Source organism: Anopheles maculipalpis, chromosome 2RL (genome assembly GCF_943734695.1).
Source record: "Anopheles maculipalpis chromosome 2RL, idAnoMacuDA_375_x, whole genome shotgun sequence".
Lineage (NCBI taxonomy): Eukaryota > Metazoa > Arthropoda > Insecta > Diptera > Culicidae > Anopheles > Anopheles maculipalpis.
This window is the reverse complement of record NC_064871.1, coordinates 74,138,527-74,154,228: the sequence shown is the minus strand read 5'-3', so window position 1 is coordinate 74,154,228 and position 15,702 is coordinate 74,138,527. Positions and strand designations below refer to the sequence as shown.

The window sequence follows — 15,702 nt, the reverse complement described above, 5'->3', positions numbered from 1 at the left end:
AAGTTCCGAGAAAGTGAAAGCCCCATGTTGCACTTGTAGAGAGGAGGAAAAATTTCAAAAAGACGGAACTGGTTCCGGATGACTTTGAGAAAAATTGGAACTAGTTCCGGTAAGTAGGTGCAAGTAATTCTTCCAGAATTGCTCCGTCGATTTAATCGAAAGATTAGATTTCCTGGAAATCGGAATCACACATGCCGGAACCCGATTAGAACCGTGTGTTCGTTCCAAAGAACCCATCACTAGTTGCTTGACGTTTGGAAAGGTCGCGCACTATTATTTGTTGTGTTTACATGTGTGCTATTTCCGGCCGCTATCAGCACCGTGTACCGTTTCTGGCAACAAAATGTATCACCGAAATTTGGCCCATTTGAATCCGTACGAACTGCACAAACATCTGATCAATGAGTACATGCTGACAAAGCCAGGTGCCACCAAGCTGCTGCAGCGTGATACTTCCCGCGATAAAACCGATCACGACGTTGTACGCGAAAACCATCGCTTTCTGTGGGATGACGAAACGGTGGACAGTTGGGAGAAGCAGCTGGCCAAAAAGTATTACGACAAACTGTTCAAAGAGTACTGCATTTCCGATCTTAGCCGGTACAAAGAGAACAAGGTAAGAGAAGTACGTTCTGCGAGGTGCGTTTGTCGCTGAATCAGGTCCCTTTCATACATTGTCCTCGAGGTTGCGATGCGATGGAGAATCGAGAAGGAGGTGGTCGTTGGCAAAGGACAGTTCGTATGCGGCGATCGGCACTGTGAGGAGCGGAACGAGCTGCGCAGTTGGGAGGTCAACTTTGGCTACCTGGAGCATGGCCAGAAAAAGAATGCTCTGGTCAAATTGCGTAAGTAAGCAACGGATGCTTAGTAAAAGTAACGAAACTAACATTTAAATGTGTTCATTTTTAGGCTTGTGTCCTAAGTGTTCTGATAAGCTAAATTATCACTCTAAAAAACGAGAAATTAAACGACTCAAGAAGCGCGATCGTAAAACGAAACCTTCTACTAGTAAACGGATTTGCGATGAAGCTCCAGCTACTACTAGCACCGGTGCCAGAGCAATTTCGGAAGACAAAAAAGCCGAGACGACGAGCCAAAGTACGGAAGCTGACAATTTGTCGCAAACGGGAGATGAAAAAGACGGATCTTCCGCACCGGAAGTTGTCGAAGGAAGTTGGAGCAAAGGTAGGCTTTAAAGGAATATCATAACAAATCATTTTATCCGCTAACTGCTAATTTGTTTTATTTTCTAGGGAATGAAGCGGAAGAAAAAACACGTGAAGAAGAATTTGACGAATTTTTGGAGGATCTCTTGCTGTGAAGATTAGGTGTCCAGGTGATAGCTAACGAGAACTGTACAACGATGAATGAAAAGTGCCTTTATGGGCCACTTTTCACTGTAGTTAAAAGTGAGATATTGTCCGTTTTGTCATTTGTGTTGAAATTCGGAAACGATTGGATCCGTTCCGGCTAGGATTCCTTCCGATAAGGGATACGATTGGGCTTCTATAGGTGTTTGATTAGGACTTTCCAAAATTGGGTTGGAATAATCATGTATCTTCGAACTGTGGCATTTAATCGCGGATGCTGAACTGTTGGAGAGATGGATGAAGGAACAGGAATTCGAATTCGGATTCTGAGCTTCGAATCCTTGTAAGGATTGAGATTCGAAAATTAGAATCCCCATATGGATTCGCTTCCCCCAACACTAGTCAAAACGAAGTTACTGATTTCACTTCTAGTACTATACAGAGCATTTTTTACTGTCTTGATCATTGTGTCTAGTAATGCTACGCTATTTCATATTCATCTTTGGCATTATGTTCAGACGGTTTGCTTCCGAATAGTGTAACATATGTGTTGTGCTCTGCTTCAATCTCATTGTTGATATGCCAAGATTCTTTGAATTCATACGCGTTCTATTGCGTTCTGACGTCTAGGGATCTAACTCTTTTCACTAGCATTGCGTTTAGGCTAGGCTAGAACTTTCTAATGATCCATTCTTACAGTAACCGTTGCCATCTGCTGGTGTTCGAGATTCTGGAAGCAGTAAATCTCTAGTCCATCTGCGCCTTTTTTGTGTGGTTCTTAAAGTGTTCGTTTTTTGCCAAGTTATATCTAGTGCATAAGCGTTGTTCGTAAGAATTAGCTTTATTTAGTCCGTAAGGCAAACAAATTTTACTTGAATAATCACATAAAAGTCAAATAAATTTCCACCTAAAACATTTTAAATAAATTCAATTAAAATTATTCTATACAACTCTTCGTTATGTGCAGCTGTCAATAGGCGTAATAATACGATCGTATTAGTATACCAAACGTAAGGTTGTGTTAGGAATGGTTTGCTTCTCTCATAATCAATTCGACTTGCAATCCACAACTTATCAATACTTTACATATATTCTCATCGCTCACAACTGTTCTTCTTCAGTTTGCTTTTGCCTCCACAGCGACCACAACGTGTGGTGTGTGTATACGATGATCAGCTTTTATGCTTGGTTTGCAATCTCGCTACTAGCGTTCACCCACGGTCAAGAAACGGAAGATGATCTGGTAAGCGTCGTGCGGCTGCGCGCCAAATTTACCACTATTGCTTATGAACGTTTCAAAAGATTGATCCTTTTGCTTTGTAGAAATGTCCCGGAGGATACTGCGTTTCGAAACATCTTTGTCTCAATTCCACGTACAGCGATGATCCAACACTGGCCCAGAATACGCAGCTTGTTGGATTGCGGCTTAATATAGATGATATGGACACGTGTGAAGACTATTTGCTAGTATGCTGTAATTCTGTTCCAACTCCCCCAACATCCACGGCAAATCCGAGCAGCAGTGAGGTAAGCGAGCCAAGTTATTGTAGCGAACGGAAGTACTAAAGCACCTTTTATTTATGTTATTTTAGGAAATAATTATACCACCTCCGTCTACCTTCGCCTGCGGACAGGCTAACGAAAACGGACTGATTTACGACCTGCAGCATAATGACTCGCTGGCACAGTACGCCGAATTTCCTTGGGTAGTGTACATACTGACCGAAGCGAAACAATCTTCCCCAACGGACAGTAAATTCGTTTGCGGAGGTTCACTGATCCATCCACGGCTGGTCGTGACAACGGCTCACAATACGGATGGCAAGTCGAACTTAATTGCACGGTTCGGCGAATGGGACATTAGCAGCACGAATGAACCATTTGCACAACAGGAAATACGCGTGCAGGAAGTCATCAAACATCCCGAATATGTGTACAATCCGATACAGAACGATATAGCGCTTCTCGTACTGGAGAACAGTGTGCAATATCAGCAACACATACGACCCATTTGTCTACCCCAGCCGGATGATGATTTCGTTGGCAAACGGTGCATTTCTAACGGTTGGGGCACCGAACGGGGCGTGTATGCGAACGTGATGAAGAAAATCACGCTTCCAGTAATTGAGCGCGCCAAGTGCACGCGGATGCTTCGTTTTGCTGGACTCGGTCCGTACTATAATCTTCGGGAAGGTTTCCTGTGTGCCGGTGGGGAAGCTAACGTCGATACGTGCAAGGGTGACGGTGGATCACCACTCGCGTGCCAAACCGACAGCGGTACGTTTGTGCTCGGGGGCATTGTGTCGTGGGGCATTGGCTGTGGGGGATACAATTTACCCGGTGTGTACGTTGCCGTTAACCGATACGTCAATTGGATTAACGAACGCATTTTGGAACAGACGTTGGATGCGATGGATATTAATTTGAAATTGTAATACTGTGTAGCTGGGCATGGTTGGTACACTCGGAAAAGAAAATAAATGATGGCCTAGACCCTAGGCATCCATGCTTTCAATACAATCGTACTTCCCGGCTCTCATTGACCTATGATCTGCGGTAGATTTCGTTTAGGGGGTTTCCCCGACATTGCTTATCAGGAGATGCGTTGCGTTGGGTTTCTGCTTTTTTGCATTACGCTAGAGATGAGAAAGCTCACTCGTTTTAGTGATTTAAAAATGAATGAAAGATTAATAAAAAAGTAATGCATTGCAATCGTTTTTTTATTATACTCACTCACTGTCTGTGTCAACTAATGACTCACTCTATTCGCTTTATACTCACTCACTCACTCACTCACTCTTTCTTCCAAGTAATACCACAACTGAAAAACTCTCCCTGCGCCTCATGTACCCTGGTAAGGGATTATCTCATGGCAGTACTTCGCACTAGTGGTGAGAATAACAACTCTTTTTAAGGAATGAATGCACTCTTACTCTCTCCTTACAGTGATTTAATTCTTACAACAACTCTTTTCGTAGTCTTTATAATTCGGCAGAAGACTGCCCTTAACTCAAAACTAAAGTGCTAAGCCGGGTGTTGCTCGAAGGTACCTTGTGAAGATATCTTACACAGTTCCACTTTTATCTTAACTTAACTTTTAATGATCAGTGGGGTTACCTCTCATAACAGCTCATTCGAATCTTAAAAGGGTTTAAAAACTCTTTGCGACTCGAGTCTCAAAAGAGTTGTAAAACTCTTTCCGAGGAGTTTATTCTAATCATTCTCTCGAAAGATTCATTAGAAAGATTCATTCAAATCGTTCACAAAAAGAAGAGAAAGATCTCTACATTAAACATGTAGAGGACACATTTTATTGATGCTTTTTTAGTTATTTTATTCCGAACAAACTTTGAAAAATATTGGCCTTAGAACAATAATTGAATAACAAATTGGTTTTGACAGAGAAAATAAATTGTAAAGTACATCACAATCGTACGTGTCTTATCATTGTAGAGGTTCCTGCTACTGTTTCAGCGTCATCGATCAGTTGGATTACATTCATCGCACAGGAAGGAATCACTGCTGTGCTGCAGCCACAATGAACTGTTGGCTGGTTTTGTTAGTGCTCTGCAGCCACCTGATCATCTCAAGCAAAGCGAACGACGACTCGATAGATTTGGTGGTAAAGTAGTCGTATCCAAGAAAACGATCATCTTCATCTTCGCTTAACGACCTTCTAATAAGGTCACGCCGATCATCGAATGGCTTACTAGACTTGCCAATACCACGTAGTTTGATAGTCAGTTCTCACGATCAGACCGGATCATTCTCCACAATTTTCTCTTTTTTTCTGCAGGAATGTCCAGGAGGCTTCTGTGCACCGAAATATGTATGCCCAAACGGAACGTACGACGAAACCTACGCACAGAGCAAGGATATTATCGAACTACGGTTGTATGAAGAGGATGTGTGTGAGGATTATATGCAAATTTGCTGCTCTAATGCAAAAAGTTTTATATCTAATATGGTAAGTATAGTAAGGCAGTCATGGAACACAGTTGTAGCAAATGTAAATGTTGTTGCAGATAACCATCGATCAGGATCGTCCAACGGAAAATGCATGCGGAGTGAGCAATCCCGGTGGGTTGGTGTATCAGATCAAAGCCAACCGAACGTACGCACAGTACGGTGAATTTCCGTGGGTTGTAGCCATTCTGGAAACGTTCTACTCCTCCAATGTGCAAGAGTTTCTGTACGTTGGTGGAGGTACACTGATACATCCACGATTTGTTCTAACGGCTGCCCATATCTTTAACAAGACGGAGAATTTGGTGGCCCGGTTTGGCGAGTGGGATTTAAATCGCGAAGAGAACGTTTATCCAAAGCAGGTAAGCTATCTGAATCCTCTTTCGGGGTTTTTGTGGAGATAAATTGCTAATAACGTGGTTTTATTTATTTCTTCTTTTAGAACATTTACATTGATCGAAACATAATTTTTCATCCCGAATACAACAGCGTGGGACTGCTGAATGATATAGCATTAGCTATGTTGAAGCAAGACGTGCAGTATGGCAACCACATTCGACCGATCTGCTTGCCTAACCCAACGGATCAGTTCGATGGTCAACTGTGCACCTCCACCGGTTGGGGTTTGGAACAGCACACTAACCAGTACGCAAATTTACTGAAACGTGTTGATCTGGCGGTTATACCGAGGCGGTCCTGCAAGCAGCTGTTTGCGGCCACACGGTTGGGTGCATTCTTTCGGCTTCACAAAAGTGTGCTTTGTGCTGGTGCAGAGGAAGGTTTGGATATGTGCGATGGAGATGGCGGTTCGGGCTTGTTTTGTCCGACCGAATCTGGTTCTTACGTGGTGGCAGGTATTGTATCTTGGGGCTTAAGTTGCCACCAGCAGGATGTTCCGGGGGCTTATGTGAATGTGGCAAAGTTTGTGACATGGATTAATTCTACGATAGAGGAAAATGTTTGATAAAAATTGATGTTGGATTGTACGCGGTGTCAAATACATAATTGTTGTCAAAAATTGTAGGCGTAATAAATCGTACTAAAGTTAGCCTCTCCAAACTTGTATCGATCGCAGAAAGATGTAGGGGTTACTTCGCTCCGAAGAAGCTGGTTATCACTATCAAAGACGTGAAAAAGAGGATTGAGTGCTCAAAACTGCTAGGTCCAACTGGACGAGTTTTTGCAGATGGTCGTAATAATGAAAGAAAGCAAATTCAATATTTTCGTGTCATTGGTAAGAGTCTGGCACTATCCAAATATACAATCGGATCCATAAAATGTGCCTTAGTGCAAATGTTTCCGAAAATTTGGCGATAATTGATTCCAAAATGGATCCATTTATGTATTTATACATTCTGAAGAATATCTTGAAAGCAAGTGCTGTAAAAATTAAGCATTGGGTCAAATTTTCAGCTTTTCCAGGATAATGATCCGAAGTATACTTACGAAGATGGTCAAAACACGACATCAGAACAATGTTTACGGATCCGTCCCAGTCTCCAGACCTCAATGCTATTGAGAATTTGTGGGATCATTATGAGCAAAATATTCGAGAAAAGACAGACAATATTTTGACACAGTGTATGTTAAATCTTATTTTTTTGGTAGATAGGGAGACAGGAATGATAGGGAGTTGCTACTGATGAGCACATGCATCTTTCATTTTAAAGGGAAAGATAAAATTTTGTGTGTAGTTTTGCATTATCAGTTGGAAATTCATGCAATAAAAAATCGTGTATGAAGCATAAAAATCAAACGGAACTGCCGTCGACCATTCAGCAGGATTCAAAAATAAATCGTTCTCTTTTTCTCCACCAAACTGCCCTCACTAGGCACACTGCGCTGGTTCGTCAAGCAACCTTTCGTTAAATGATAGACGAATGGAGACACTTTCGTTCAAAAGATTGATGTGTTGAGTTATTTCGTTAAGGGTGCTGTCAGCGAGAAAAAAGTAGAAAATGTTATTGTTTTATTTTCGTTGTCGTTGTTAAGTGTAACGCAGTGCAAAATCTGGTTTAGAACGGTCGCCAAATTATGCTATTGAACGTTATTTAGTGCCGCAACAGTTTGAGAGTGAAAATGAATTTGTAAGTAATTGCGGGAATGGTCCACAAAATGCCTGTCGGTCGGTGTGGAGACCGTGCTTCTGGCATAGGAGGGAATGGGAGTCGGTGGGGGTGGTGGCGGTGTGGTTAATCTTACGGAATGGAAAAAAAGGATGAAAATCTAGTGTTAATGATCGACGGGAAGTTACTTATCAGCCACCTTACTCTTTTTTAGCTTTATCCCAAATGAAGTGAAGCGCGAAGGTATCTACCTTCAGCATCAGCTTGGTCCGCCGCTAATCCACCAGCAGCATCACCAACTGCCGCAGCAGTCCCAGCATCAGCTGCTTGGCTTTCCGCACCCCGGTATGATCGTTAATTTGAAAAAGGAAGAGTTCGATCCGTACGAGAAGCTGCCGGAAGGCCAGGCGCACAACCAGCAGCACGTCCTGCAGCTACAGCAGCAGGCCCAGATGGTAGGACTGCAGCAGCATCTCTCTGCCCAGATGCAGTCTCAGCTGGCTGCACAGCAACATCAGCAGCAACAGCAGCAACAACAGCAACAATCGCAACAGCAACAGCAACAACAACAACAATCGCAACAACAGTCACAGCAACAACAGCCTCCGCCCCCAGCGTCTCAATCCCAACAGCAACAACAGCAGCAACAACAAACACCTCAGGCACAATCCTCAACGGCAACGACTGCCTCGACGACAACGACAACCACCACCACCACCACCGGCACCGGTAAAAAGAAAAAGAAAGGCAAAGCGAACCGTAACATCGTAATCCCGCAGCTACCGGAAGGGTTCATCGTGAAGGTGAAGGAAGAGTACACGGAAAACTACGTCCGTACCGTGACGAAAATCCCCGAAGTATGGTGGAACCAGGTCTGTTTGTGACTCGTGTTGGTCGTGTTGTTTACGCTCCATTCTTTCCCGTCTCGTTGGCATACGGTTACTTTCATTGCAGGAACAGTTCATCCGCACGGTCAAGTCGCCCGGCAAGAAGGAGCGAAAATACCACGACTACAACGCGGTCAGCGAGCACCAGTGCGATGTGTGCGGGAAATATTTCAAGGATAAGTACAAGCTGAACTACCACGTGCGCATCCACGTGCCGGAACTGTCGCACCGGTGCGACGTTTGCGGCAAGGTGTTTGCGCACCAGTCGACACTGCATAATCACAAGCGCATCCACACAGGTAAGTAACGCGGGGGAGGGGGGGGGGGGGGTTATTGCTGGTTGGAGAAAGCGGGTTTCTTTCACTGCAATGAATTTATTAGGTTTTTAGTTTAAATTTTATTTTAAATGGTCTGCCATACAGGACTTACTCACTACAATAATGTAATAACTTGAAACCTTCATTAATAATATAATTTACTAAGTAGGATCTTGAACTATACATATAAATTAATATAAATATATTAATATAAAAATAGCTATATAAATTAGCTTCTAAAAAGCATTTAGGAATCGCGGTAAAACTAATGTTAACACTTTAAGTTTTTTTCATTGGCTAAAAAATCTCGGTGAAATAGTTTCTAACAAACATTTAGTAAGAATTAGATCTTTTTTCGGCACAATAACTTTATTATTTTTTTTTTCTAAAGTAAAACATATTCTTCATAACTAAATTAAAAAAGCTATAGATAATTCAGTTACTTTAGATCATTTCACCATAATTTGGCAAAGTTATACCTACCAGAAGTATCCAAATAGGCTTTTTAAAAAGCGGGCATAACTTATATTATTGGCGGACTCTGTGTATGATGGCACGAAATAATTTACAATAATAATGTTTAGTACTACCATAGAATCTAACATCGATCTTGCACCGTTCCTTTCCATGAAGGTAGCACTAACCGCTGGAAAACTTTCGTCAAAGCGAATCTCACTAAGTTGTTGTTTCAAACTCAACCCATCATCCCCCCCATTTGTGCCCATAGGTGAGCGTGCGTTTAAATGTCTAACCTGCGGTAAGGCGTTCGTACAATCGTCGGCCCTGTCGAATCACACGAAAATACACACCGGCGAGCGGCCGCACGAGTGCCTGATCTGTGGCATCAGCTTCATCCAGAAGATCAACCTTATCTACCACATCCGCATACACAACGGCGAGCGTCCGTACCGGTGCAACATCTGCCAGAAGTCGTTCATCCAGCAGAGCCATATAAAGAACCACATGAAGGTGCACAAGAAAGTCAATCCGCTCGATTGCAGCATGTGCGGCAAGAACTACAGCGATCTCAACGAGCTGACCGAGCACTACTCGTCGCACCATACGGCCGAGCTGACGTACCGCTGTCAGGCGTGTGGAAAATCCTTTGCCCAGGCTAATCATTTGAAAATTCACAAGAAAAACTTCTGCAACAGCAAGTCGAACTAAAATGTTGTTTAGCCGCCCCTTAATAACCGAGGAAAGAAGGTGTTGCTCCCCAGTTTTCCTTCTCGCGTTTTGTTCCTTTAGCTCTGCTCACACTCACACGCAAAATATGTGTTTTTCTTTAGTTTTTTTTAAATCGCATTTTTGTGTGTGTGGCGTGTGTGTGTGTCACATGCGCTAAAGAAGGTCCTATCCTAGGTATAGGCAACCGTGTCATCTGTACCACACGCAAAATGCACGGGTACGTGAACCTCCAGTTTGCGAAGGGAGAGCAGTGGCGTGTAATAAGGCGGTAAAAGGTGGAAAGTTAATTTGTCTTCTGCTTACATTTTACATATGATAAACAAAATGTCGTTTATGTTTTAGTTACTAGCACAAAGTTCAAAGTATCGTTACAAACGCAGGACAGGTAGAAGCGATAAACCAATAGAAAGAGCCACAGGGAGAGAAGGTTAGAGATGCCAGATGTTATCATGAGAAAAGCAACCATTTCTTCTATCACGTAACAGAATACTGCGACCGATTTGCGGTTGCTCCAATAAGTTCCCGCTCGACCGAACTCCAAAAACCAAACAAACAATTGTAAATTTTATTGTAACCGTTCGTTGTAACTGCTGCCACTTCACTTAATCAAATTCGGGCCTCGCGCTCGTGCTCCACGGTGTGCGCCCGTAAACGTAATCATCTCGTAATTTCAAAATTAATGCTTCTAAATTGATCAACGATAAGATGCCGATAGATGCACGCGCGCGCATGTGTATCACAGTTTTACCTTATCCAATCGAATACTTCTCCAAAGCCTGCGGCATGGTCTTCATCAATGGCGGAGGTGTTTAACAAATGAAATGGATAAAGGAAACAACCGAAAGCAACTTCTTCTGATACACAACAAAACATTAGAGTAGGTGCATCGCCCCCCCCCCCCCCCCCCCCACCTTCTGGAACAGTAAAGCCGTTAACGATGTTTACCGAATTTCTTAGTGGAACAGGCAGCGCCATTTCACGAGCGATCGGCGGATGGCATATTATAGATTAATTAACCCGCGTGTATCGTTCGTCAAGCATTCGGAAACGGCAACAAGTAGTAGGTGTGTGTGTGTGTGGTGCAGCAATTGAAACGCGTGCAGAAACCGGAACTTATTGATTAATAAAATCAAAAAAACAAATGTAGAGAGCTGTATGTGACTATAGAAGAATCAGTGCTAGTTGTGAAGTAATTTCTCTGGTTTAGCATCCGAATATATAATTTTGTATCGCTTCTCACTAGATACAGCTTTGAATAATGTACCTCATGAAGTTGTCGATATATTGTCTCTAATGACACCTTGATTCCTTCTCTGCAGCAAGTGTCACTCACAATCCGGAAGTCGATGGTAACCCTACCGCCAATCTTGTCAACAGCCGCGAGCACTTAACTGAGCCTGTGGCTCCTCAAATCCTCTCTGACTCAATGTACTGTTCTTACTGTCTGGAAATCTTCCTATTTACTGAATAATTCCTATGTACAAAAAGGGCGATAAGAACTGTGCATCAACCTACCGCCGTATAACTATCTTGTCCTGTTGTGGCAATTTTTTTTTGAGATTGTGATACAAAACTCGCTGATGCATCACTGTCGATCATACATCTTAACGCACCAGCATGGATTTTTCCCACGGCGGCAGTATTACAACGAACCTGGTCATATTTACCACGAGCAGATCGACAATGCTTCTTCATATAAATTTGAGAGTTCCTCTGGCGTTCCTCAGGGAAGCAATCCGGTGCCTCCGCTGTTCTCACTCTTCATCAACGACGTTACAATGACGCTGAATGTTAACTATACGCTGATGACGTTAGGCTGTTTCGTCCTGTCCAGTGCGTCTCCAATTGTCTAACAAAACAAAAGGCTAGGATTTATTCGTCGTCAGTGTAGATGTATGGGTCATTACCCATACTGTCTATTGACCGTGTATATATCGTTTGTTCCTTTCGTACCCTAGCCCTGCTCCGTTGTTTGGTGTCCTTAGTCTAGTGTACGGACAAACAAAATTGAATCTGTCCAGTAAAGGATAACAAGTATTGTTCTTTATTTCACGTTATGTAGCTCCTCGTCCCTTGTACCATACTCGGTGAAAGTTATTCGGTTGGAGACAAATGACGCGGACGAGGTCTTAGAAGAGATAGATAAGATAGATCCACTCGTTCTGAGATCGATGAGATAGATGCGCCCGATCTGATGACTAGAGTGAATATAAATGTCCCTCCTAGAATTTTCCTTAATTACAGATCACTCAGAACTGACCTTCGAAGACGAGCATATAGCAAGATGACCCAATGACTGTTCTAAGGATGGCTCTTAGATTTAATTTGCATTATGCGTTATTTGACTGGCACCAACCTATTAATTTAAACTAGGCTTTTAAGACATTAAGACAGTCGTAATTTATTTAAATCAAATAATGATAAATGATAGCAAGACGTCTTTCTTGCTTCAGGAAGTCTTTTTTTTGACTACATACAGCAGATGTTAGAAAAACGTTTTATTTTGCACCTCATATCCATTTATCATAATAACGACATTTAGTATTGCTTCGTATCATAGCTGCTGATGAGATGAATGTATGAATGATTATGATCAGAGATGGAAGTAAGGCATTCTACATTACAGTTCGTCAATGCGAATAGTGCTGCTGGGAGTGGGATAATGTTGTTAAAACTTCCACAAATTCTTCACCAAACCTATCAAACCAATCACACCGAATACTAACGTCGAATACACAGCGGAAGGATTAGCACCGGCACTAGCATGACCCTCAAACTTACGTGCCCAAATAGCGAAAGTGTACAGATCCGAATGAGGACGGTTTAGCTTGTAGGTCACAATGTTGTGCGGTGTCCTGGAAAGAAGCGTTACAAGTCAGATCCTTGTTGAGACACTGTAGTCACAAGCCCATGCACAAGCTGTACTTACGCATCACCCACACTCGGCACAACGTTGTATTCGGTTTCCGACACATCGAACGGTACGATGCTAGTGTCCACGTTGTTGGGCAGTACAAACGTATCACGGTTATTGGCAAACTTTGCCACAATGGTGATGGAATTGAACGTGACGGCTTGATCATCGTACGCTTCGTTCGCGTCGAATCTTCTCGAGCAGTCGCTATAGTTCGTGGACGAGCAGGCAAAAATGGCACACGTCGTAATCTGTCCATCGGCAAAACCATCGAACGTACGGCCGGCATCATACGCGGCTAGCTTGTAGCGATAGTACTGCTGCACATGAGGGGGGGGGGGGGGGGGGGGGGACAAAAGAAACACAATACATTAGCCACCGCGAATTATCGCACCCGATTTGTGGTGCATTAATGAAACCGAAGGCAGCGTGATAACACAATAGAGAGCCGATAAATACCGTGTTCTGTAGATTGGACTTGACGCTATAGTTGATGGTAAAGTTGCAGCAATGCGTTTGATAGCAAACGCTCTCCTCGAGCTGTACGTTGGAAGTCATCGGAAGATCCTTCGTAGTGTACCGGTCGATTTGGTCCCGCTTGAGAAACAGTTTGGCCATCTGGGCCGGTGTACCTTTCGGCTGCGGTATTTTGTTAAAGGCCGCATTTGGGAAGTTCATTTTCGGTACCTGAGCAACGTAGAGTTTACTGTAAGAAAAAGAAGGATAAAATGGAGAATTGTGTAATAGTTCCTTTTTTAAAAGTCCTTAAAACAGTACAACTAAAAAAGCTCTTACGTTTGTGGTTCATGATTCATGACGGTGAGGATCTCACCGCGCCGGCCCGAATAAATACCCGTTCCGGTGCTACCAACACCCGGAAAGCTCGCACCAGCCGCCAGCAGGTTTACATTGTTCGAGAAGGCCCATCCTTGTTGAATTTGTGACGCTGTCAGGAAGGGCAGTTCCGAGAACCACATCGTTGGAAAGATGAAATCCGTCACGTCCAGCCGTACCAGCTCCAGCGCGGGTTCGTTAAACATCAGATCGAAACAGATAAAGTGTCCAAACCGTACACCGAAATCCGTTTCGAAGCTTACAATCTCCGGATAGCTGGTCGTGTTGATGCCCGCCTCACCGAATAGATTGAACTTCCGGTAGCGCGATACGACCATACCCTCCCGATCGAACGCCACGTTCGTGTTGAAGTGATACAATCCATCTGGGCTGCATGGCCGATTGTCCATCCCTTCGGGACATCTTGCTTTTTCGGTCAGATTAATCAGGACGTACTTTTTCCGATTGCGTGCCGCACACGAGATGTCACGCACGACCCGTTCGTACGACAGGTTGTTGCACGGTACTATCTGGTCCTGTGGTTGTGGCACAAAGGAAGCGGTTTCGTAGCGATTGAGTGTGCCTTCGGGAAATACGATCACATCGGTAACGTTCGCTTCGCCGGAGTTAATGATGGCGAGATACTGTTCCAGCCGGTTGGCCGTACTGGTTTCAACTGATTCGCTTGCTACCCGGTCGGAACTGAATTCCACCACACCGGCCCAGTAGTGTGGATCGTTTGCCGTCGAAGCCTACAATGTACGGACACAAACGCAAAGTAATATAAGAAACATTCTTGAACGATCGCTTGCATCTGACGTACCTGTTTGCTTGGTGCAATGTACAGCAGCTGCAGTAGCAATATGCAAAATAGGGCCGGTGGTTTGTTCATTGCGTCCGGGTGTGTGCGTGTGATTCCTGCTTACGATGCTCGTACTATCGACCTTCGATGGTTGCGGGTTGAACGGGAACTGGTGACAGCTGACTGTCATCGACACTGTAGTTACCTGTGCTCGCCAACGAACACGGCGATAGGGCGCGATAAGTCTCCGATCAGAGCTCCCTACTAGCGCCATTACATTACCACTATTGATAAGCATATAGTCAGTTACATCGATGCGTATTGTGGTGGTGGTGTGTTACAGTGATTAACGAAAAAGTACACTTGATGCGTGGGAAAATAATTGATTAATTGCTGTAAGCTATGCCTTCGTGCATACATCTTGTCAGATGATGGTGGTGTAGGTCAAAAATATGTTTTCCATGCGCTATGCGCGCGCCGGCTGATAAGATGTCGTTAAAGCCATACTCATCTTTGACGGTTGAAAGCTCCGACCGCGATAATTACAATGTATTACAATTGGACTCTGAACTGCTGCGCGTCTTTAATGGCTTATCATGAGCAGGTAGAATTATCATACGACGGAAGTGGTGTTGTCAGGTTATGATCACGTTTCATGTAAGTGTTTTTAAGTACTCCGTTAGTGTGATATGCAAAAATATAATCATTCCGGTTAGAAACAATAGTTTTTGTTTTTAATTATTGCACAACAATATTTTTTATGTGATGTGTGTGATGTGTGCAATTAAAAAAAAATCACAAATCTTGTCGTTTTAATGAGGGTTTATCAAACAATGCTGATGCGTTAAACAGCTGTTATCACATCAAAAAAGTGTTGTTTGTGCTAGCTCTCTACGCTTATTTAGGTTTTGCATGATAAAGAACACAATTATCTTTCGCACCGATAACGACACGAAGCATTAACATGATGGTAACCATTGATTATTCATTACAAATGCTTCAAACGGTTGTGAAACAGCAACGCTCCTTCACAAATTCCAACAAGTGTTCTACGATGTCTCAACTGCTGTGCACAGTGTTGATAAGATTTCTTTATCAGGTGGATGATTTTTTTTTTGTGTGTGAGTCATTTGCTTTATTGTGACGCTATGTTGTCTTGACATTAAAAGCGATAGTTTGGATTATATTTAAGGAATAAATAATTTCTTTTTAGAGAAACATTAACAGCACGTGATTGAGCTACAAACACAAATCGAACACGTGGGAGAATTACATCGCATGATTAAAGGTGTGAATCCACAAGAGGTTAGAGCGACTAATCGTTGTAAGTAAAATGGCTTTAGACCGGAAGGCTTCAATTCAAGTATTGATTTAAGCTCGAATCTTAGATTCAATTGCCGACAGTAGACCACAGCGGT

At 43.2% G+C, this 15,702-nt stretch overlaps 6 protein-coding genes and 1 pseudogene across 9 annotated transcripts in view; 5 read left to right on the top strand and 2 right to left on the bottom strand.

The window, feature by feature from the left end:
• The window catches only part of LOC126556339 (integumentary mucin C.1-like), a 521,191-nt gene that overhangs the window by 6,719 nt on the left and 498,770 nt on the right, over positions 1-15,702 (bottom strand). The gene's annotated exons all lie outside the window — the stretch shown is intronic.
• Positions 1-15,702, top strand: part of LOC126556512 (peroxidase-like) — a 201,458-nt gene that overhangs the window by 130,521 nt on the left and 55,235 nt on the right. The gene's annotated exons all lie outside the window — the stretch shown is intronic.
• On the top strand, positions 335-1,321 carry LOC126556475 (protein FRA10AC1). Its single transcript, XM_050211739.1, has 4 exons — positions 335-616; positions 686-845; positions 910-1,185; positions 1,254-1,321. The coding sequence occupies exons 1-4, from the start codon at positions 344-346 to the stop codon at positions 1,319-1,321; spliced, it is 777 nt and encodes a 258-aa protein (XP_050067696.1). The 5' UTR covers positions 335-343.
• On the top strand, positions 2,437-3,749 carry LOC126556525 (phenoloxidase-activating factor 2-like). The gene is made up of 3 exons (XM_050211788.1): positions 2,437-2,553; positions 2,634-2,837; positions 2,903-3,749. The coding sequence occupies exons 1-3, from the start codon at positions 2,479-2,481 to the stop codon at positions 3,743-3,745; spliced, it is 1,122 nt and encodes a 373-aa protein (XP_050067745.1). The 5' UTR covers positions 2,437-2,478; the 3' UTR covers positions 3,746-3,749.
• LOC126567461 (phenoloxidase-activating factor 2-like) lies at positions 4,180-6,251 on the top strand (annotated as a pseudogene).
• LOC126556112 (adult enhancer factor 1-like) lies at positions 7,181-9,713 on the top strand. Its single transcript, XM_050211324.1, has 4 exons — positions 7,181-7,363; positions 7,557-8,214; positions 8,297-8,528; positions 9,274-9,713. The coding sequence occupies exons 1-4, from the start codon at positions 7,356-7,358 to the stop codon at positions 9,711-9,713; spliced, it is 1,338 nt and encodes a 445-aa protein (XP_050067281.1). The 5' UTR covers positions 7,181-7,355.
• On the bottom strand, positions 12,380-14,374 carry LOC126567460 (vanin-like protein 1). The gene is made up of 5 exons (XM_050223681.1): positions 14,306-14,374; positions 13,444-14,234; positions 13,108-13,354; positions 12,664-12,968; positions 12,380-12,589 (listed from the first exon to the last, which is right to left on the bottom strand). The coding sequence occupies exons 1-5, from the start codon at positions 14,372-14,374 to the stop codon at positions 12,403-12,405; spliced, it is 1,599 nt and encodes a 532-aa protein (XP_050079638.1). The 3' UTR covers positions 12,380-12,402.